Raw genomic sequence first — 22,895 nt, forward strand, 5'->3', positions numbered from 1 at the left:
ATGGGCAAGGCAAGGGAGTCTTGGAAATTGTGACCAATTCTGGCATTAAACTCTCCATTTATTCCTGTGGGCTCCCTCTTAGCTCAGACACAACCATAAATCCCCAACCCAACCCTCTCTCAATTGATCCCAAAATATATAATAAATGTTACAAAAAGGGTTACTGGCAATTGGAAATAGCAGTGGAATTGACAAAGGAGATGAAGACAAAGAATTAAAGAGGGGGTGGGGGATAAGGAGAAGTGTTTGAAACTGAATGTGGGATGGAATAAAGGGATGGATAGTGAAGAATAAAGTGATGAATTGCATAACCCAAAAGGAAGGAACAACTCAAACCAAATCCATTGATTTATTGTTACAAAATCCAATATTATTATTGCTTTCAACAATTACCCTTTTTTTTTTTTTTGTAAAATTATTATTAGTATTGTTTAAACAATTTCACCAATCTATCTGTCATGTGAGACAGTGATTACAGCAATGCCACAGTCCCAAGTACTCAAAGAGGACATCATTGTCATTCTGAGTACTCTTGACACTACAACACAATGCTATGCCAAGCTCCTACATATGGTATAGGAAATGTTTATTGAATATTTATGACTGATATTTGATATAATATAATAAATATATTAATGTAAAGATGTGTCACATCAAATATAGAAGTGATTTTAAATTGATAATTTTATCATTGTTATCACTCTGGCCCTAATATGGATACATGAATAAATAATGTGGTGAATAATAGTATGTATGGTAAATTGATGGGTTTTTTTTCCCACAATGGGAAGTCTATAGCGTGAAGGAACAAGCCACTGCCCACTGCCCACTGCCCAGATCTCCTATTTTCAGCTAAAAACAGTCCTTTTTTTTGTTACTAAGTGTTGCCATTTATCTTCCCTTTTGAATAAATGTGTTATTTTTTAAAATGATTGAGAGCTAGAATTTATATATATATATATATATTTGAATATCAAACATATTAAGTATTTTTGTCATATAATATGATCAAATTGTGGCTTAAAAAGTTAAAATATACAAATTTGTATAATAAAAGTCGATCTAATAATAAAAGATTATAATAATTTCTTCGATCATTAGGAAAGGAAAATATGGTGAAAAATAAATGGGTTTTAAGTAGTGGGTTTTTTCGTATTAATTTGATTAAAAATAAAAGATGTATTATAATAAATTATAGAAATAATGTTAATATTAAAATCACATTTGTGTATTTATGATGGTCATTTTGGTGATATTTTTAAAGTTGACAGAACAGAAGCACGAGGGGAAGAGTAATAAAGATGCCCTATTTGCAATGGCATTAAACGCGGACGTATGGCTTATTAAATGCCCCCCCAACCAAAGGGTACTTTAAATTTCAATTTTTTTTTTTTTTTTTTTTTTGGGGGGGGGGGGGACTTTATTAATGATAGTACTGACACTTAGTTGTTGAATTTGTTAAATTAAGTATTATTTTTATAAAAGAAATCCTTATTATTCTTCCATGGAAGGATATTAGTGGCAACTAAAACCAGGGTAAGGAAGAAGACATATATATATCAAACATGAAGAAGAGGTGAAGTGATTAAACGAAGGAGTTGATGACATGAAGCAGTTAGTCCGATATCTGATTTCTTCCCCTTTTGCATTTGTTGGGGGGGTGTTGAGTGAGTGAGTGAGTGAGTGATTATTAACACAAGTAATTAAGTTCACAGAAAGCACAGAATGAAAGGTGGACTTTGAAGTTCTAAGATAAAGAGGGGTTTTAGCAGAGTTAAGTTGAACTTAAAGGCCACTTCTTTCCATCATCAACATTCAACACTCCTGATGATGGGTACTATAAGAAAAGCACAGAATCATAGAATATGTTTTAAGGTTCTAACTTCTAAGAGAGATGAGTTTAATAAGAGGAGGGAGCGATGAGTTTAATTAGGTTAGATTTGGCAGAACTAGTCCCACGTTTAGCTTTCTTTTGTTAGGTATCCCTGCTAGATTTTAGCCATAATATCATTAATCTCCTTTTATCTTAAATTTGAATAATAATAATGTTATAAAGAGCAACCTAGTTATCTGTAAGCCCCTAAGGGCAAAGAGGTCTCATTAAAGAAGGGATAATCTCTTTTAAATCTAATCTCGCGTCATTTGGACTATCTCTTTTGAGTTTGAACATGTATGTTTGTGGTAAGTGTGAGCACAGTAAATCTAAGATAAACATGCAATGGATGGCTGCAATACCTCTTGGTGGCCCATGAAGTATGTATTCCCTGGCTTCTAAGCAACCAGCAGTTGCATTTCATGTGGGAGAAGTGATCAAGTGAATGCATAAAGAAGAATATATATATATATATATATATGTGGAAAAGGACATTACTCATGAGTGTAAGGTGAGCTAAATTGATCTAATCTGCCAAACCCTCAATGCCCAGACAGGAAAATTTTACAACCAAGGAAGTGAACTAATAAGCAGGGCTGCTATATATCTTTGTGCAATGCCCACTTCTTAATTTCTTATGCACATGATTTCAGAGAGAGAGAGATGGGCAAAGTAGACATATGAGTATGAAGTTAGCAATCATGATAAGTGCCCATATGGGTGTTGGTATTGGTGGTCACAGTTTTGCAAGTGATGCAAAGATTTCACTTCATGCCTATTGCAGATAACCTGTTTGAGTATTTGCCAAACAAAGCCCACAGAGCAGCTTTTTGTCATCCTATCTGAACAGTCTCTTCTCTCTCTCTCTCAAAAGAAAATCTACTTGCTCATTCTGGCAGAAGCTAGCATGCTTTCATTACATTAAGAACCTTGGCTTCACTGCCATTATCATTTGAAGTTTTCTTGGCTTAGCAACTTCATCGTTTTTTGAAATATATAGGATGGGACTTTATGTGCTCTTAAGAGTTTCTTACAATTGTTCGTTTTGATCTTTCATTCATCTCTCTCTCTCTCTCTCTCTCCCTCTCTCTCTCTTAAAAGAACTTACCTTGGCTTCTGAAAATGTTAATGGATAAAATGCAAGATTTAAAGAGGTCTTCAGAGTAATGGCTGGCTGTTAGATATTCTGCTAGGTATGTATGATCAGCTCAACTATTAACGTGGTTTAAAGGGTGATCATGGCAGGGCATTTTTGGGCCAAAACAAAGACAATTTTCCCCCCTAATAAGGCTGCAGGATTTGCCTAAATGATTGAAGGCAAAGATGGCCTTTTAAGGAGCATGCTTAGACAGAGAGAGAGAGAGAGAGGCTTCAGTAAAATGGAAATGTTGGCTTCTTAAAAAGAGGCTTTGTTTATCCCAAGCTACAAATATATACATATATATATATATATAACATGGGATTGCTAAAAGGTTGTCTGGGATTATTAGAACTGATAAAGAATATAGAGTGCGATTTTGTTCACACTAAGGTAACATTACTTTGAGCTAAAAATATCATTTTGGTCTCATTTTCTATTTATCATCATGTTTCTCTTTCCTCTCTTTCCATTCTCCTGGTATTAACACGCCGATCGTTGCCTCATCGTCATCGCCTCACCCCCCCTTTCTCTCTGTTTCCTCTTATTGTTGACTTGCCGCCACTACTGTCTCATCTACTCACCGCGTCTCATCTACCCATCGCATCACCTCGTCGTTATCTTACCTTCTTTTTCCACTACCCTGTTTCTCTCTCCTCTCTATCTTTTTTCCTGTCACCATTGATTTGCTATCTCACTGCTATGTAGTGACGAGACGAGTCAGTGAGGTGACGGTAGCGAGAGAAGAGAGAAATAGGATAATAGATAGGAAAGGAGATTAAAATGACATTTTTATTCCTAAAATGAACAAAATCACATTCAGTAATATAAGACCATTAATTAAAAATTTGAATCATGTAAAGTATTTGAATATTATTTTATTTTATATTTAAATTAATATTATATTAATAAAATACATAATATAATATATTAATATATAATTATCACTAAAATAAAGTATTTAAATAACATTTTCATAAAGTGTCCATATGGGTGTTGGTTGGGAAGCCACAAAATTTTCTAAATTGCATGCCTTACCTCTCTATAAAGTGCACCCATAATTTTCAATCATCTTTTCTCTTTATTTAATCCCTTTTCCGCTTTGACTCTCTAATCTTATTATTCTTTTGGGATGAGAATAATAATATATAAAATGTTAAATTTTAAATACTAAAATCGAATAGAATTTGAGCAATTCAGTATTCAAATTTGGTATTTTTCCTGAATTCATAATTCTACACCACAATCAAAGCCACTAGGAGTCTTACAAAATTTGGGTGTACAAAATTTTTAGCTTTGTCAATGTTAATAGTATTTTATATAATAATTAAAAATATTATTTAAACAATTAATTATAATTAACAGTTTTAATGATATTTCATATATATATGCTAACTTATTATATTTTGTAGCAATATTTCTATGGGCAAGGCAAGGGAGTCCTGGAAATTGTGACCAATTCTGGCATTAAAACTCTCCATTAACAGAGTTAAGTTGAAGGCCACTTCTTTCCAGTTTCCATCATCAACATTCAACACTCCTGATGGGTACTATAAGAAAAGCACAGAATCACAGATGTTTTAAGGGTTCTAACTTCTAAGAGAGATGAGTTTAATAAGAGGAGGGAGAGAGATTCATAATCCAAAGCTTTCTCTCTCTCTCTCTCTCTCTCTCTCTCTCTGCTTTGTCCTCTCCACTGTCTGACACACTGCTCTCCATATGGCGTAAACCTGATTCCTGATAGTGCAAGCAAAGCAAGCACCCCACTTTTTTTTTTCTTCTCTTCCTTCCAAAACTCACTGTATTCCTCTCTTTGTCCGTAAAAAATCTGCCTCTCTCTCTCTCTCCTTTTTTGGCCCCTCACTACTGCTATAAGCTCATGGTTTAGGGAGCTTTCACTAGCAAAACCCACCTGCAATCTTCACTTGGCATCCTGCTCTTCTCTTCTTCCCTCTTCATTCACCACTTGCTCCTCATTTTCATTAATGGTGTCTTCTCCCACAGTTTTGCCTCTCTCTTGCCCATTGGAGCTGATTAATCCCAAGATCTTCAGACACAGAAGATTTGTGTGAGTGATCTCTCTTATGCCTCTACTCATCTATACTGATGAAGAAGATAATATTTTAACATTTCCCCCATATTGGTCTTGGTGTTTCTTTCTTCCTTTCTGTCTTCCCATCTTCATCTCCTTTCGGCGTCTAGTGCCCATGTCCATCTTCACCCATCAATTTATTCTCAGGGACAAGTACTGTTCTCAGTGTTGACTGCTACCTTGCCCAGCTATTCTCTCTCTCTCTCTCTCTCTCTCTCTCTCTCTCTCTCTCTCCTCCATTATCAAGACACAGAGGGAGAGAGAAATCTGTAGAGCAAATCAAAGAGAATTTGGTCCAGTAGTTTCGCATGCACTGGGTGCTACTGGACTCTAATTTTTCTTGCTTTCTTGTGCTCTTTCTTTTATGTTGAAGATGTGGTGACAAGAAGCTAGAGCCCTAGTTTAGTAATCTGTTGCTTCCAAAAGAGTAAACAGTCAAACACTTCTAAATTTAATCATTAAGGCCTAGCTCTAGCCTCTAGCTCTAACTGCTCTAATTTATAATATTTTTCTCTTGTCTTGTTACATCCATCTTTTTGGTCTCCAAACCAACAACACCCAAATTTAAAAAAAAAAAGAAAAAAAAAAGAAAAGGAATGGAACTCCCAGATCATCAACAGGGAGAGATCCCAATTCCAATCAACAGCTCGTATGGTGGCCACATGATCCATCACGATCCTGCACCCCACACCCATATTCCTTCAAATGGCCCCATGGCCACAGCCCTAGGTGACAGCCAGGAGCATGTGCCCTACAAGAAAATGGTGAGGTACAGAGAGTGCCTGAAAAACCATGCAGCAGCCATGGGTGGAAATGCCACAGACGGGTGTGGAGAGTTCATGCCCAGTGGAGAAGAAGGCACCATCGAAGCCCTCACCTGCTCTGCCTGCAGCTGCCACAGAAACTTCCACAGAAAAGAAGTAGAAGGTGAGCCCTCTAATTCCTTCGACTGTTTCCCATCCCCATATCTCAACAGGGTCAGCAGAAAAATGATTTTGGGGCATACCCACAAAAGTATTTTAGCCCCAGAAGCTCTGGGGTACCCCACACCTGGGGCTGGCCTTATCCCCTCAAGAGGGCACCACCAGCTGATATTGTCCTATAATAATTTGGGCTTAGTACCTTCAGAATCTGATGAGCAGGAAGATGGTGGTGGTGGTGGTGGTGGTGGTGGTGGTGGTGGGTTTGTAGCCAGGCCCCCTCAGCTGGTCAAGAAGAGGTTCAGGACAAAGTTCACCCAGGAACAGAAAGAGAAAATGCTGAGCTTTGCTGAGAAAGTTGGGTGGAGAATCCAGAAGCAAGAGGAAGCTGTGGTGCAACAGTTCTGCCAAGAGATTGGAGTCAAGAGAAGAGTCCTCAAGGTTTGGATGCACAATAACAAGCACAATCTAGCCAAGAAAAACCTCTCCATTGCCCCAAATCCTATCTAGATCATTACAACTACTAAAAACACATGGAAAGGCTTTCATTTCTTCCATTCCACTACTGCTGCTTGCTTTTAGCTGAGATCACTACTCATTGTCGTCTTTATGTTTTCTTTCATCTTCTCTTTTACTGTTTCCTTGCTTTGTGTCTATCTTGCAGATATGTTTCAATTTTGAACTCATATTGGTTATGTAATTTAGTCTAGAGAAATTGGGTTTGGTAATTAATATAATTTCAGTTGTGGGTGACATGTAATATATATATATATATATACATACTTTATTTGTTTCTACTGCCCCAATGAGCAGCTACAAGAATTTTCTCAGATATTTTCCTGTATTTTCCTTCCAACTTTACCTGCTCTAGCTTGCATAATATCATAACTAAGGCTCTTTGATCCTATTGTCTTAATTGGGATGGTTTCTATTCAAGTCTGTTATTGTTCTGAAATCTAAATTTTATTATTAGGTATAAAATAACAAGTGAAATGATGGAAAGCAATCCCATATCTGCAACTTGTAATAGTGCTTTCCAGCAAAATAAAGTAGGAAAATAACTTTCCAGGCAGCCAAACACCAGTCTGGACACAAAGACTTATGTGGGAACATAACAGAAGAAAGCAGGGAGTTTGATATTTTCTCATCAATTAATTATGTTTGGATGACTTTAATGCCTAACGAATACTAGTGCTGTATTATTGTATTGAGTTTTAGTACATTTTTAATATTATTTGTAAATTTTAACGATATCCAAACAAAAATAAATGCACTTTATCTTCAAATAAGATGTATTTATTACATCTTATTTTTAATAATTAATTAATTAATTTTATTAGTTATTAAATAATTTAAAATACAATATATTTATCATTATTTAATTATTAAAAATGAAATATATTAAGGGTTAATCCATTAAGGGCATTTTCTTTAAAATGTATTTAAAGAATTTTGTTTTTAGTATTTAAATATTTTTAATATCTAATAATAAATACATTATATTTTAAAATAAAATTTTGCCAACGAATGTTTGTTAAGGTGCATTTAATACACTTTGTTTTCATTATTCGGATACTCTTATTAATTGATAAAATATTTTAAAATACGATGAATTTATTATTAAATAATAAAATTATTTAGTTAAATGCTCCTTAATAGTGCATTCATTAATAAAACTCTTTAAAATATTTTATCAACTACTATAAATGGTTTAATACAGAAAATAAAATATTTTAAATACACATAATTACTCTAAAGACATTCATTAACAAAGAACAATGTTAAGAGCAATAGTGTTCTTTATTGTTAGATAAAGTATATTTATTGTATCTTATTTTTAATAAATAAATAATTTTATTATTCAATTAAATAATTTAAAACTCAATATATTTATAACTAACTAATAAAAATATTTAAATATTAAAAATAAGATATTATAAACTATTACCCAATAATAAAAGCCTATTTAAAAAATTAAAAATAAAAATACTATTTAAACACTTAAATTTAATAATTTTAATGACATATTAATATTAATATAATATATATTTATATTTAAACAATATATTAATACATAAATATTATGAGTGAGCATTTCGTCAGTTCGATAACCAACTAAATTATTTAAATTGAATAGATCGAATCTGTGTCAAAAATTTAATTGAACAGCAAATAGATTATCAAATTGAATAAATTAAAAAAATAAAAAAATCAGAAGAATTGAAAAATCAAAATAATAAAGTGCAAAAATGACATTTTGATCAATTCGGTTATTTTGATTTTTTTTAATACGGAAATAGAATCAAACCAAAATAAGTGAAATTATCAAACTTAAAATTCGAACTAAATCAAGCTAAGCCAATAATTTTAATAGATTCAAATTAATTATTTCAATTTAATCAAAACATACTAACCACTAATAAATATCACAAAAAATATAAGGGTCCAGTTGCATGGTGGAATAGAATGTTGGAAGGCTTATTGAAGAGGGGGTAATGAATGAAGAGAGACATCATCATGGTCTTTGTGGAATGCATGTACAGCTATACATATCTATCTCTTCTTTTGTATTGTATGTATATATATATAGAAATAAGACTAATTAGTTCTATTAAATTAGGTAATATTAATAAATAAATAAATATATATTGTCATATTTATTATATTTTATTTTTTATATTTAAATAATTTTATTAATTAATAATAAATAAATCATATTTTGAATTATTTAACTAATTAATAAAATTATTTAAATGTTAAAAATATGATATAAAAGATAAGATATATTTATTGATATTTAGCGTTACCGTATTAAATTATTGGTACTTAACGTTCCTTTATTAAATTTATATAATTTTAAAATTTAAAGTTTAAGGAATTGTTATTTTAAAAATATTTTTTATTATCTTTTAATTATTTTTATTCACGTATTATAATATTATTATTGCTAGAATATAATAATTAAAATTTGTATGCCTTAAGATACGACTTAGTAGAAACTGGCGAGAAAGTCAGGAGTAAGCTCCATGCCAACAAGAAGTGCTAGCAGGCATTTGGCTGGAAGATGGTTCGATCCGTTGTTCGAGAAAGCAAAATTCTTAAGGGTAGACTCGATTTGTTGTCTGGGACAACTAAGTGGATGTCCCGAGTCTACGAATGCCACAACATGCTTTCTAAAGGGATCATCAAATTCTATTGTTAGAATGAAATAAATATCATTAGTTAGTCATTATATAAGTAATCTTCGAGTTATATTAGATTATAAAAACATAACATACTTGTTCAAATATAAATCTTTTTTGAAAAGCCATTTAACAGCATTGTAATAATCTTTGTATACGATGACAACATTAGGAAATTTTTATTTCAACTCTTTAATGGCTTTCTTTTAAGTGATCATTATGGCAGATCGAAAAGTCATCTAGTTGTTTTAAATAGTTATATTCATCGTAGGTAGTATGTCATTAGTTCTGAATATAATAAGATAAAATGAGAAATAATTTATTGAAAAATAGAGAAGAATCGCCCCTCTTTAACAAATCCATATTGAATGATAATTTATATAAGAAATAAAAGAAAAAATCATTTGAAAAGAATAGTAATGATAATAAATAAATTTAATAAAAAAAAATCGTTTGTATTACTTTGAATTCATTCTTGTAAACTAAACAAATCATAGATAAATCGAAGTGAACTTTTTCTTAAATCAAATTGGTCTTTTCACATACGTTTATCCTTGATCGAATCGTGATTATAAAAACATAAATTTAATTAGTTGATTTATTAGTAAACAATGAAAAATATTATCTAGAATAGTAAACAGATTAATCTTAAAACAAGCCCGTATTAATTTTATTATTTTAAAGAAACTTTTTACTCTAATGATATCCGTAATAATTCAGAAGATGTTAAATATAATATTTTTTTATCTTTTTCACAAGTTTTACCTCTCAATAAAGTATAATTATAATCACAAAAAGAGAATCCTCAAACATCTCCATACAAATATGTTAATCAACAATCAACAATTAACACGAAGGCATTAATAGAAAACCTCTCATCATAACCTTTCAATGATCAATTTTATCACAATAATAAAATCTATTTCAATAAAGTCACCAACCTCTATTATAACAAGTAGAATTGAAACATGCAGATATCTAATTAAGTTGTATATCGAGTGAATTGTGGGTAAATATAATTAAAATCTTTTTCTTGACTAGAAATTCCATCGATAATGCATTAGAGCCAACAATTGAAATGTTGCTCTATGTCTAAAGTCTCCACTTGTATCCATGTATTTCGAAACATATAATTCAAGCTGTGAATTAAGCAAAGATATAAGCTAAAAGCATAAACAATTTTATGAAAATGCTATTCGAACACTCAATTATAACACTTTTGATGATATTTGTATACCGATATATTAATATACAATACATCAATACATTAGTCTTATTAAAAATATCATAATTGAATATCCAAATAACATTTTCAATAATTTTCAATATATATATTAATTACTAAATAGGGTAAAGAATAAACAAATTAGATACATAAATAGTCAATCATCAATAATCAATTCAAATAACGAACAATTAGGTTCTTTAAATAAGTCTCAATATAAGAAAGTTTAGCAAACGATGTGACAACGCCAATCACACTTTCTATTAAAGTAGTCATATCATATCCTATATCCAATCTCTCAATTGGTATATTTGATTAAAGCGACACCTTGATAGTGACTTAGCATGGACTAATTAAGAAAGAAGAGATGCACAACACAAGAGCATTGGAAAGGAGGAGGAGACAAGTGATCAAAAGATGGTTGCTATAGCTCAAGATAAGTTATGGGTCTTGGAATATCTAATTGAATAATCATGACTAAAGACTCTAACAAAGGATGTTATTTATAGGGGACTGATTGTGAACTAAATTCAGCTAGAATTATACATACTTTAAATTTTGATTTACCTAAAATTACGAAAAAATTATTTATGCATTATGTCTAGATAATATTTTCGTTAAAATTATGTTCCAATAGATTAAGCTTGTCTCCCAAATCATTCACCTCTAGGTGTCACCAATGCCTCTGTCATCTAACATCATCAAATTCTATTCTAGTTCTAACTGGACCTACTTCTCTTAACACAATCATTGGTTGGATTTAGTCTTGAAACTGACAAAGCTTTATCCCCAAGCTCAACTCTTAACCAATGAGTGGACAAATCATAAATCCAACTGCATCTGTTCCTTGAATATTCAGTTATCTTTCAGTAGCACACACAACCAATTACACAATATATGGCAGAAACTGAAGCACAAAATGCATTGAAATTGAGCACCAGGTGTTTGTGACACTGCTAGACACTGATCCATGTGCTTACTTTCAGTATGAATAGCTTTTGGCAGATGCTGTTGCCAAGGCCAAAGCAGCTATCACCAGAGCCTTGCACCCTTTGCAACAAGAGTCACAATACATCAAAAGAAGTAAAATATGCACCGAAATCACATGACAATTGAAGTGCATGACAAATAGTGAAAGAACAAAAGAGTAGAAAATAAAGATCAGAAGTATGCCTAGGCAGCCCTTGACATGACATAACACTTTATAGTTTCGTCTAGAAACCCTAATTTGCACAAATACAACCATGTGTTTCGAATCCATGATGCGTATGAGGTTTGATCCGACGCGTTTTATGCTGATGATTGAAAAGCTCCCAACTCTAACCAAAGGCATATGAATAACCTTTACACAGTAGATGGTAGACAGGAGATGTAAATACTTACTATCAAAAATGATTTTACTGTTCCTAACATATACCATATGTGCAAGCCACCAGAGGGCCTTCTAAAGAGTGGGGGGCGGGGATACAAAAAAAGAAAGGGAAAGAAATACAGAACAAAACAAAAGAGCCTGCAAAGAAAACCCATGTACAAGAAACATACTGTAACCCTTGTTTGTTCACGTATCACAATCTAACCTCTCAGATTGTGCTTTCACTTATTAAGCTGATTTGCCGAATGCATATGCTGTCATCTTTAGTAAGGGATAAATGTCTGCTACTTCAGATCAAGTGGTTCCCATGATTCGACAATGCAGCAACCCTCCTGGGAGGAAGGCCAGGGGGTTTCGCTTAGATCATGCTTTCAGTCTCCACAGAATTGTCGAGAGCATCAGAAGCAATCTCAGTACTTGGCAACCCAAACCCTTCAGAGTTGTACATATTTAAAGAATGAACCTGTTGCCTCAATGAACTACTTCAAAGAGCCGAGCTTTCCCAGGATTAAGAAGCGACTCTGACATCACCCACCCCTGAGAAAAAAGTAAAAATTACATTCAACATAGAATTATAAATATCTTGAAAATGCATTTATTTCCGATGAATCAAGTAATGATTCAAATATTTAAACACAAATGATATGCCATGGTTATTGCAACTTTCACTAGCAGATTTATTGGACATGAATTTACCATATAACAAATATGCAGACAAAGCATATAATAAAAATGCTATAATGGTAACATATCCAGTTAGATTTTTCACTGGGTGGCAAAAATTACATAGAATCATGCACAAGTTTTTTTCCTTAATTCATAATCAAAAGAAATTAATAATTAAAGTCTAAATATTCATTTACAGCACATAAATTGTTTTTTTTTTAAGTCCATTATTGTGGGAAAAGACAAAATAGGACAATTTTTTAATATACGGCTAAAAAAGATGAATGTTATTGTCATTCTTATAAAGTAACCCCAAAAGGAACATTGGGGGGATCTTAATTAAATGGACCAAAAGATAGAGAAAATAGCAGACCTTCGACTGGTCGATGGGAGCAAGTGCAACAACTCATCCTCTTGTTGATGGACCCTCCCACTATAACATAATTGCCTTTACACCCCCACTCATTACTCGTGTGTGTGTGTGTGTATAGCAAATTGCTGTTTTTATGATTTTGAACTTTCTATTAGATAATAAATAATAATTACTTTTATGCCTCCACCCGTTATATTTCTTTTTTATCTTAATATGCTAATTCTATTACTTTTCAATTTCTATCTAATATGCTTTACTTGATTGTATATCTTTCCATTAGTTGGCATGAATTATGTCATTCACATCATTATATGTTAACAAAAAATATTTTCACCCTTAGTAATACGAAAGAGTTGTTTTAAAATATGAAAGAAAACCATGTTCTCCAACCTGTTCTGTAGCTTTGCTCATAAAAGGCCCATATAAAGTTGAGACCAACTTATAAGATTCCAAAATATCAGCTTCAAGATCAGTAATAGAAGGCATAGACACCGAATCGTCATTTTCTTTATGTCTTCTAGGAAAAGACTGGCTCTGGTTAGATGAGCGAATGATATGCAGGAGAACATGAGCCTGCAATACAGGGAAAATTCATCTTAAGCACAACCCCAGCAAAATCCCAGTAATACACAAAGAAATCTGACTCTCACATGGAAAGTTGCTTTCAAAATGTCATCAGATTTTGCTCGATCCTTGAGCAGTGCATATATGTTTCCCTTCGAAGGATTATATGTTACTATATATCTCTCCTTCTGTAAAACAACATAAGATAACTCCAATTATATGTGAGAAGAGGGCAGATATAGAGAAGATCACATCTGTGCATGATTACTGATTGTGCGTGCGTGCGTGCGTGTGTGTGAGAGAGAGAGAGAGTTTCTGCTTCAGAACCATCTGTTAAAAAGGCATGTACCTCAAAGATATGCTGTATGGCAAGAAATGAATTTGGGTCTTGGAATGCCTCCTTAAATCTTGGCCCTGCCAAATGATGATATTTCAGTTTTAAACTGGAATCAGTGAATGTAGAAATGCAGGTGTTATCAATATGATACATACCAAGAACAACAGGCTTCTCTTTTGACCAAGGAAAACTGAGTATTTTTTCCATCATATTTCCCTCTTGCAGGGTTGGAACTCTCCCTGTAAAACAAATTTGCAACACAATTAAGCCACAGGATGCTAGAGACAGACCTTGGTTTTGTGTGCATGTGTGATTCAATGATCACACAACAGAACTATTAGCACAGGAGAGCATAGCAATTTTCCTAACCTGTCTTAAGGAAGGACTCTACAGCCACAGTTAACCTTGCTCGATTCAGCGTACGCAATACGACAGATTTTACCTGGAAAAGAATAATATCAGTAATAATGATGGTGCAGGAAGGGGGAAACATGAGGAAAAAGATAGACATTCAAATTTTAATCAATCTACAGTATCCAACCTCCTGATAAGAGCTAAGAACATATCCACATGAAAGGAAGGCAAACGTCGCAACGAGGCAGGGATTTCTTTTTGCAATCATGATGCCCAAACCAGTTCCAAGCTTTGAAACAAAGAGCAATCAACAAAATTAGAATTGACCTAGATGTGAAGATGTGAATGCATAGCCCACAAAATAACTCGAGAATAAAGTATGAAGACATTATTTATATGTAATTTTCAGCTCATTCATCCAAGGACAATCCAGTACCAACTGCCAAAGTAGAAATGTTACAACATGATACTACATGGTATCACCATGCCCTTACATGAAGTAACCTATTGCCATGAAACAGTGAGAAACCTTTCAATGTATCTTTATCTCATAACAATATGCAACCAAAAATTAGAAATTCATTGGCAGGACTCATGATATAATTCCATTAAAAAAATTATAATGTAACTTTTGCCTTTTTGACAATTTTTGATAGGTAAAAACAGTATATTTTGGAAAGGAAATAAGTTACTCTATTAGATTCTAGCAAGGGGTTAGAAAACTACCCAAACAAATTTAACTAGAACTCGACTCTCAGCCCAATCCTCGCCTTAAAGTTAACTTGGTTAAGATAGCTCTCCAAAGACTACTACCGTAAGGATTGGTGACCCCCCTATCAATGGACCAATCTCCCAGCCTTGCAACCATATGCACTGAGACTCCCCTCAGAATCTAAGACAATAAAGCATTCAAAGCCATTTACCCAAAAGCGCTTTGTTGAAAATACCTAAACTCACTTACAAAATTCATTCTCTTGTTCAACAAATTTCTCACCATCCACAAAACTTCTGTTAATGAAATTCCTTCTTATGTTGGCATTAGCTATGTTGTGCCCAAAAGAAAGGAACAAAACGAGCAAAGTTTTTTGTCCCCTTTCTTAAAGAAAATCAACCTGGACTTCTGTTCCTATCCATCTCCTCAGCTAATAAGAAACTATAAGCCTCTTCATTCGAGAGTTATTTCTTCTGTCTTTTTCATCTAAAACCTTGATATCCTCTAGAAGACTACAATTTTAAACCTTTCATTACACACTACTTCTTTGTTCCACTTTTTGATGTCCTACTTCACAATTTTTAGTTTCTTAGCCAAATAGTAACTCAAAGACCCTATCCCCTCATGGCTAGACCACCATTACCAGAGAAAACATAAAAAACCACCTCCTTGAGCCACATGTTTTCAAACATAAAGGGCAAGGGTTCTCTGTCATAGTTTTGTCTTTCTAAAACTAGCCATGGGAATAAAAATAACTTAGAAAAATATTTCCAAAATGGGAAAAAATTTAAACCCCTAGTCATGGCCTACCATTTGGATATCAAGTCCGCACATTTTACAATTTATACTGTGCTAACAATTCTGGTGATAACATGTCATGTTACAATACGATCAACAAAATAAATTAGATGGATAAATCAATGGATTCAATTAGAAAAGGAAGCTCATAGTATCTCCACCCATTATGAGCATCACGAGGTAAATTGTCCAGATTGAAAACCATCATATAAACCAGCCAAAAGTTTTCCTGTACAGTGTGCTATTAGTTCAATCTGGAAGAAGGGATAAGTAGATCAAAGCCACCCGTGTACAATGCTATACAATAAGAAATTAAAAAAGAACAGCAGTATAACACATATATGATATATCTACTTAAGCAACTTGGACTTCCCTATTTTACCAGGTTTCCCCATGTCAAATAAACGGAAATGCAATTTCTGCCAACACAGATGTAAAAAAGCAACCTGAGGCATCCCTTGTCAACACATCTGTGTCGGCAGAAATATCAGGGTTAGTCAAGCAAAATAAACAGATTCCACTGGAAAATCTCAACATCCTAATTAGAACTGATCATGTTTATTGGATATTAAACAGCAAAAACATGGTTTAGGGAGGCAAGCTAACTAAATCAGAGTACATCAACACAATTAGAAGAACAGTGCACAATCAACATGAATCATGGAGAATAAAAACAGATAGAAAGACTTGAAAGACAATGGGTAATGCCATGTTAGACAGCCATTTGTCACAACTTAGATTGGTATGAAATGGCCGAATAATGTATATCAAGCACTCTAACAATGTCTCTACAAACAATGCAAACTATTGGAAATTTCAGAAGGAGCTGGAGAATTATTACCAGATCAGCAATATTGCCAACACATTCTCCCTTTGCAGTAACATCTCCAATGTTTTCTCCTTTAGCAAAGGCTTTGTAGATCGGTGTACGAGTAGATGTTGATGTGACAGCACCAACATTCTGCAAATAAGAGAATATAATTATAAAGCCAAATTGCTGGTTCAGTACAAAGATGAAAATTACAAATTGGAAAAACATTATGAGTTTTTTTTTTTTTTTTTTTTTTTTGGGGGGGGGGGCTGTTAGTAACCTTTGCTACATTGGCAGCACAAGCTAAAGGCAGAAAAAGATGTGGCACAGCTGCAGTTGCAAGTTCCACCCCAGCACCCAATTCCATGAGAAAATCACCAGTGATACGGAGCTGAAAATCATCATAATTTTCCCCATGAGTCTTGTTGGAACTAAGAATTACGCCCACCAAAATAACCCACAAAAGTAACTTGACATGTAAACTGTTTCACCTGTTTCAAATCATAATCAAACTTTTTCCCTTGCCGAGCAAAAAGCATTTTTCCAACCCGACCAGCACCATCCTACACAAAAAAAAATGATTATTTAATAAATCCAGATGAATAGAATGCCCCAAGCTGAGATGTGAGGTAAAAACTACTGCTTCCAGACACAAATCAGTCACCCAAATAGGGAAGTAGATTATGTTACAGATATAAACAGCACCATACCTTAAGAATCCAATTGATGGCCACTGCACCAGGAGTAGACCTGCTTTTGGAGACTCCAACTGAACTCAAAAGCGTTTGTGTGGTGAAAACGCCCATGGCTCCACCAAAGAAGTGCTACAATGAACACAATAATCATTATTCCCAGCCATTAGCAGCAGCAAGGCAACAAAGTCCGCCAATACAAGTCAAACTATCATGCTGAGCCACACTAAAATTCTCAATTAATATCTGTTTGTTCCTTTGTGAACAACAACCTGGGTTTAAAGTCGAATAGAATACCTTCAAAGCCCTCCATGTCATATATGGCACATATGATGGGGAAACACTATCCGGGAAACCTTCTGGAACAACATAAGATCTTATGAATGACATCAATTCCTGTACCACAGAATCAAATTAAAACAAAAAAAAAAAAAAAACAAATAATTCAGAAGGTGAGGTAATCAAAATCCTTCACTCCAATAAGGACATAACAATAACCCCTTGTCTCATATACAATCAGAACCGATGGAAGACATTTTTTTTTTTAAAAGAAACATACAGGCAGCTGGAAAGCATAATATCATGCTTGATCAGCAGGAAACACCATTATGAGCACATATTAATATATAGCCAATCAGAATACCATATAAGCATTGCAGCTTTTACTTAGCTATTATAGTTTCCGTACCTGTAACAGAACCAAAATCTAAACCAGAGTCACCCAAACAACAAAGAAAGAAGAAAATCCACTACCCAACTAATTTACACAGTCAACCCAAGAAAAGAATGACTGAAATATCACAGGGGGAAAAGTTAAAATTAGCGAAAGAAGATGACTCCGAACCATATCAACACAGATACAAAACAATACATAAATAACAAATAAAAGGAAAAAAGGCCGACCTCGGCAGGGGCCTGAGGGGAATGCAAGCTAACGGCACGGATCGAGCCCTTGTTCAATTGATTGTACTTTCCATTGTTCTTTTCGGCGAAGTAGTTCCATCGACGGCCATCGATCTCCTCGCAGCAAATCAATCTCAAGCTCGAACCAACAAATTGCTCCTCGACGAGGCCCAAGTTCGCGGCCTCGGGGCGGAGCCCTGCGGTCTCCTGCGGCGGAGGGGAAGAGGAAGAGGCTAGGTTGGCGCTGATCCGGAGCGTCTCGCGGACGAGAAGGCGGGCGTCGTGGGAGGCCGTGGCAGTGAGGGTTTGGGGCGTAGTATTCGGGGGCTGGTTGAGCTTCATTGGCGGCATTCTGATTGCAGGAATTGACGGTTCTAGAATTGGAGAGAAAGATAAGTGTGAGCTGGAATCGGCGACGATTGTGGAATGCGGTGGCGGTGGCGGTGGCGGTGGTGGTGGTTTTGGAATTTATGGAGAGAGAGGAGGCTTTGGGATTGACGACATGGGCATCTTCTTCTTCATGGGTGTAAAAAGGAACAAAAAGCTGTTGGCCTAACGGAGCTTAAGAGGCAGAGAGAGAGAGAGAGAGAGAGAGCCACCACATCGCATAGCTGTGAAGATGGATGAGTCACGTTAGGGCGTTGGATTATATAAATGAACAAAAAATAATATTAAAAATAAAAGGCTTAATTTTATATTTTTAATCTTATAATTTTAGTTTTTTTTGTGATATTTAAATTTTTAATTATTTCAATTATATCTTTAAACTTAATTTTTAAATTAATTTAACTTATATATTTAAACTTTTTTTATATAAAAATTTAAATTTTTCGTTATTTCGATTATACCACTGGATCTATATGTTCTAGTCACTTAAATCTATATATTTTAAGTGTGACGTGTATTTTATTATCTTAATTTATTTAAAAATACAAGTTTAAGAATATAATCTATTCACGTCAAAATACATAGATTAAATTGATTTGAAAATACAGATACATATATATAATTGAAACAATAAAAAGTTCTGATTGACACACGAAAAAATTATCAAAGTACATGACTTAAATTGAGTTGAAAATACAAGTCTATATCTATATTTAAAATAATGAAAGTTTAAATGGCTATGTGAAAAAAAAAAGTATAAGAATAAAAATATGGATTTAGTCAAAATAAAAATACTAAACTTATAATTAAGGGAAGAAAAATAATGTCAATTAGACACTTAAAAATAATACTCGATGTAATGCTTTTGCAATAGTTTATTATATTGTATGTCTAATTAATATAAGTATATAATATAGTAATATAAAAGTGTCACATCAAATATCATTTCTAAATGATCAAATAGCATCTCGAAACAAAAATCACATTTTAAGGTTGTCATAGCCATGTTGCTAGAGATGTCAAAGGGTCGGGCCGGCCCGAGTCGGCCCACGGGCTTTTTAAAAGGGCTGGCCCTGGCCCGAGTCCTTTTGCCATTGATAGGGTTCAGTCTGGCCCTTGTTTTCTTTTTTTAAATAATACATATAATATATACATATATAAATATCAAAATAATACATATATAAAAATCAATTTCTTTCTTTTTAAAATATTTTCTATCTTAATTCTTAAGTTTTAAATATTATTTCATCATTTTATATTTCAAAATTCTATATGCTTTATAAATTTTCTTGTGAATTGATATAAAAAATAATATATATATAAAAAGGAGAATGTTTATTTATAATTTAAATATATAAAAATTTAACTTAAAAATTTAAATAAATTGATGGTTATTATTTATATATATTGCGAAATTAAATTTTGTAGTATCCAATATCAATAATTACTAAAGAATAACAAAATTAAAAAAAAAAAAAAAAAAAGAGTAAGGGCTTGACTGGCCTATAAGGGCCCAACGGGCCACGGGCCGGGCTGGGCCGAGCCGTGGGCCCAATTTCTTTGGCCCGGCTTGTTTGAACAGTAATGGGTCGAGCCAAAGCCCGGCCCGTCTCGGGCTGGGTCGGGCGGCCCGCGGGCCACCCGACCCTTTTGACACCTCTACATGTTGCTCGAAAAACTTGGCACAACACTTGTAAACTCCTTACAAGTTTAGGGCTTATTGATTTGGCGATAGACTTTGACTGCCAAATTAGTATTTGGTATTTGGAGAATGAACAGAATAATGAGTTGGAGAGTAGTAAATGATTATCTGCTGTCGAAAAATTAAAAGTTTTCATAATCTGCACAATAATGGTCTAAGCGTGATTTTTACTTAGAACCTTATATAGAGCATGCTCCCATGATACTACTAGGGCATGATGCAATCACAATTTTATATATTCTAAACATTTAAACGCATAATTAAGATCGTAAAATTGACATTATTTTATGCTAGATTATTCACCGTAAAAAATATAATTACGTACATGAATTGATTGATGATAAAGATGCCATCTTAAGATTGAAAAACACTTAATCTCTGTTCAATCAATTTTTTTCTCATGACATTGGTTGCATAAATTGTTCGAATGGTTTTTCTTGTAAAATTTTTTATTAATTTATAAGAGAAAAATGACTAATAACTGTTTAATATAACGATTATAGACATAGTAACCATCGCCATCCAATATCCTCTTATCCCGCTTAATCGGGCCACAGAAAAAATACTTATGTTACACATGATATCAAGATGTTGAGTTGTATTGGTGGAGTTAGATCAAGATATAAGATTCTATTAGGTGATAAATTTAAATATTTTTTAAATAATTTTGATATCAAATTATTCAGAGTTTTGTCACATGTCAAATTTTTATTGATCCACGTGTCATTTTTGAATTAGTTCAGCTGTTAGTTTGAGATTAATTTGATAAATTTCATAATTACCTCAATCAAATCAAATATAAATTGTGAGGGGTAATTCAAAGAGCTCAAAAAATAAAATTAAAATTATGCCACGTGCTAATGGAGTAGTGCGTGATGAGACGTGGCGCAAACAGAAGACCACACAGTCACGCAAAATGTGCTTAAAATTATAAGATGCGTGGCGACTGGCAGCTGCCACAACGTTGGAGAGCACTTTCACACTACATTTGGACGGTCGACTTGATACCAAGCTATGTTGCTGCCTGCCACAACGTCGGAGAGCACGTTTTCGGTTTCTGTTTTAAATTTTATTTATGTTTATTTTTTTAAACAAATATTTATTTTCGCATGAAAATCAGAAACGTTTTATAGATATCGAATAAAATTAAATCAAATCGATTAATTAATTTAAAAAATTTAACACAAATCATATAAATCGAATCAAATTAATTAAATCAAATAAGTATAAAAAACTAAAAAAATAATAAAAAAACACATAAAATAAAAAAAATCACATTATTTTATAAACATTAAAACAATATTGTTTTAAAGTTGAGTTGCTTTGGTTAGTTCAATTCTTCTAATAAAAAAATGAACCGAAAATCAAAAAGCTAAAATTTTTGAAAAAAAATTAACTAAATTGAATCGATAGAAGAAAAAAATTGAGGTTCAATTCGATTAGTTTTGATAATCTGAACTTTTGTTCTCCCCTAATTCCACCAACATGTAATCATGGAAATGTTATTTTCATATTCATTTGTGATTTTTTATAATATTTATGTAATTATATAGTATATTTTTATTAGTTAATAAACTATATTAAAATATGATACATTTATTATTATATAAATGCTTAGATACTAAAAATAAGTACATTAAGTACACCTTAATGACTGATGAGAACACATTTTTGTATTGAAAAGTGTTATACCCAAGCAAGTTTGATAAATAATCATAGCAAATTGACCTGATATATATAAATTTATAATAATTATATTTAAAATTAATAATAATTTATAATAGTGAGTAGATTTATTATTAATTTCAGGTAAGAGTATTACGAATCTAGATAGAACTAGGCTTAATATATATGACGTCCTATCAATAATTAAAAAAATATAATGTTTGATTCTTAATATGTAAAACAAACTAGTCAATTTATCAAAATACTATTAACCGATCATTCATATGGCGTGTCACTCACGGAAACAGGTGCGTTCCTACCCATTATCATGAAAGATGTCGATGGAATGGGTTCCAAGGCACTAGATTCGATGGAAAAGGCTGTAGTTTGAGGCTTAGAGAAGCATCGCTTTGGAGGAGCTGTTTGTTTAGGTAATGTTTGTTAAAATAAATAAAATAAGGTTATATCAAGATAATGTTAGAATATTTTTTGGATCAAGATATAAAATGGTTAAAATAAGATTGTGAAGCATTTTAATATTTTTACCAAATTATTTGTTAAATTTTTTGAAATGTACTGGATGATAGATGCGTCAATTTTTTTTTATCTATAAGAACAAAGATAAATTTATTTGGAATGATAAGAGATAAACTTATCTAGAAAAATTCGTATAAGAAGTTACGCGACTTTTTTTTTTTTTTTCAAAAGTCACCAATTTTGATATACAATTCAAATTGAATCCAATCGACATACAGTTTGAATTGAACCAAATCGACAATTTCAATTAATTTAGTTCAGTTATTTCAATTTAACCAAAATATTACTCAACTCTACATACAATATTTATGAAGGGATAGCAAATGTCCCCATGCGATGCCTCATTCTAAAACTTCGAAAACACTAATAACATATGGTCAGGATCGACTCAAGGGTTGGTGGAAGCGACCCTTACTCTTCCTATCTCACCAGCCGTTGTCTTGGGTTTGCGTGAACCTTGACTGTTGTCTCCTTCCTCCGGCTAGCGATTGCATCCCATTGACGTCTGTAATCTCCTCTTGTCTCCGTCAGCCAATCGATGTTTCCTCTCTTGGTCTTGGGTGGTTAGCGACCTTCTAAAGTAAGGAAGCTT

At 33.1% G+C, this 22,895-nt stretch overlaps 2 protein-coding genes across 3 annotated transcripts; one reads left to right on the forward strand and one right to left on the reverse strand.

The window, feature by feature from the left end:
- The first annotated feature begins 4,580 nt into the window (after positions 1-4,580).
- LOC127809130 (zinc-finger homeodomain protein 4-like) lies at positions 4,581-6,855 on the forward strand. Of its 2 annotated transcripts, XM_052347832.1 has the most exons (2): positions 4,581-6,030; positions 6,232-6,855. In XM_052347832.1, exons 1-2 carry the CDS (start codon positions 5,700-5,702, stop codon positions 6,531-6,533), a joined length of 633 nt encoding a protein of 210 aa, XP_052203792.1. In that variant the 5' UTR covers positions 4,581-5,699; the 3' UTR covers positions 6,534-6,855. The 2 variants fall into 2 exon arrangements, with proteins under 2 accessions (XP_052203792.1, XP_052203791.1); XM_052347831.1 differs by having other exon boundaries at positions 4,584-6,855.
- A 4,934-nt stretch (positions 6,856-11,789) lies between these two features.
- Positions 11,790-18,625, reverse strand: LOC127810624 (protein root UVB sensitive 6). Its single transcript, XM_052350193.1, has 13 exons — positions 18,013-18,625; positions 17,407-17,505; positions 17,128-17,241; positions 16,909-16,980; positions 16,698-16,808; positions 16,448-16,567; positions 14,284-14,385; positions 14,112-14,184; positions 13,898-13,981; positions 13,755-13,819; positions 13,492-13,593; positions 13,232-13,414; positions 11,790-12,339 (listed from the first exon to the last, which is right to left on the reverse strand). Exons 1-13 carry the CDS (start codon positions 18,361-18,363, stop codon positions 12,274-12,276), a joined length of 1,542 nt encoding a protein of 513 aa, XP_052206153.1. The 5' UTR covers positions 18,364-18,625; the 3' UTR covers positions 11,790-12,273.
- Positions 18,626-22,895: the final 4,270 nt, after the last annotated feature.

Source organism: Diospyros lotus, chromosome 9, assembly GCF_014633365.1.
Source record: "Diospyros lotus cultivar Yz01 chromosome 9, ASM1463336v1, whole genome shotgun sequence".
Lineage (NCBI taxonomy): Eukaryota > Viridiplantae > Streptophyta > Magnoliopsida > Ericales > Ebenaceae > Diospyros > Diospyros lotus.

Excerpts from the sequence above, each read along its gene's own strand:
- LOC127810624 (XM_052350193.1), bottom strand. The coding sequence starts at position 18,363 with ATGCCGCCAATGAAGCTCAACCAGCCCCCGAATACTACGCCCCAAACC. Across the intron at positions 16,981-17,127 it reads CCATCAATTGGATTCTTAAG|GATGGTGCTGGTCGGGTTGG; the intron begins GTATGGTGCTGT and ends TTTTTTGTGTAG. Across the intron at positions 13,982-14,111 it reads AGAGTCCTTCCTTAAGACAG|GGAGAGTTCCAACCCTGCAA; the intron begins GTTAGGAAAATT and ends TTTGTTTTACAG.
- LOC127809130 (XM_052347831.1), top strand. The coding sequence starts at position 5,700 with ATGGAACTCCCAGATCATCAACAGGGAGAGATCCCAATTCCAATCAAC.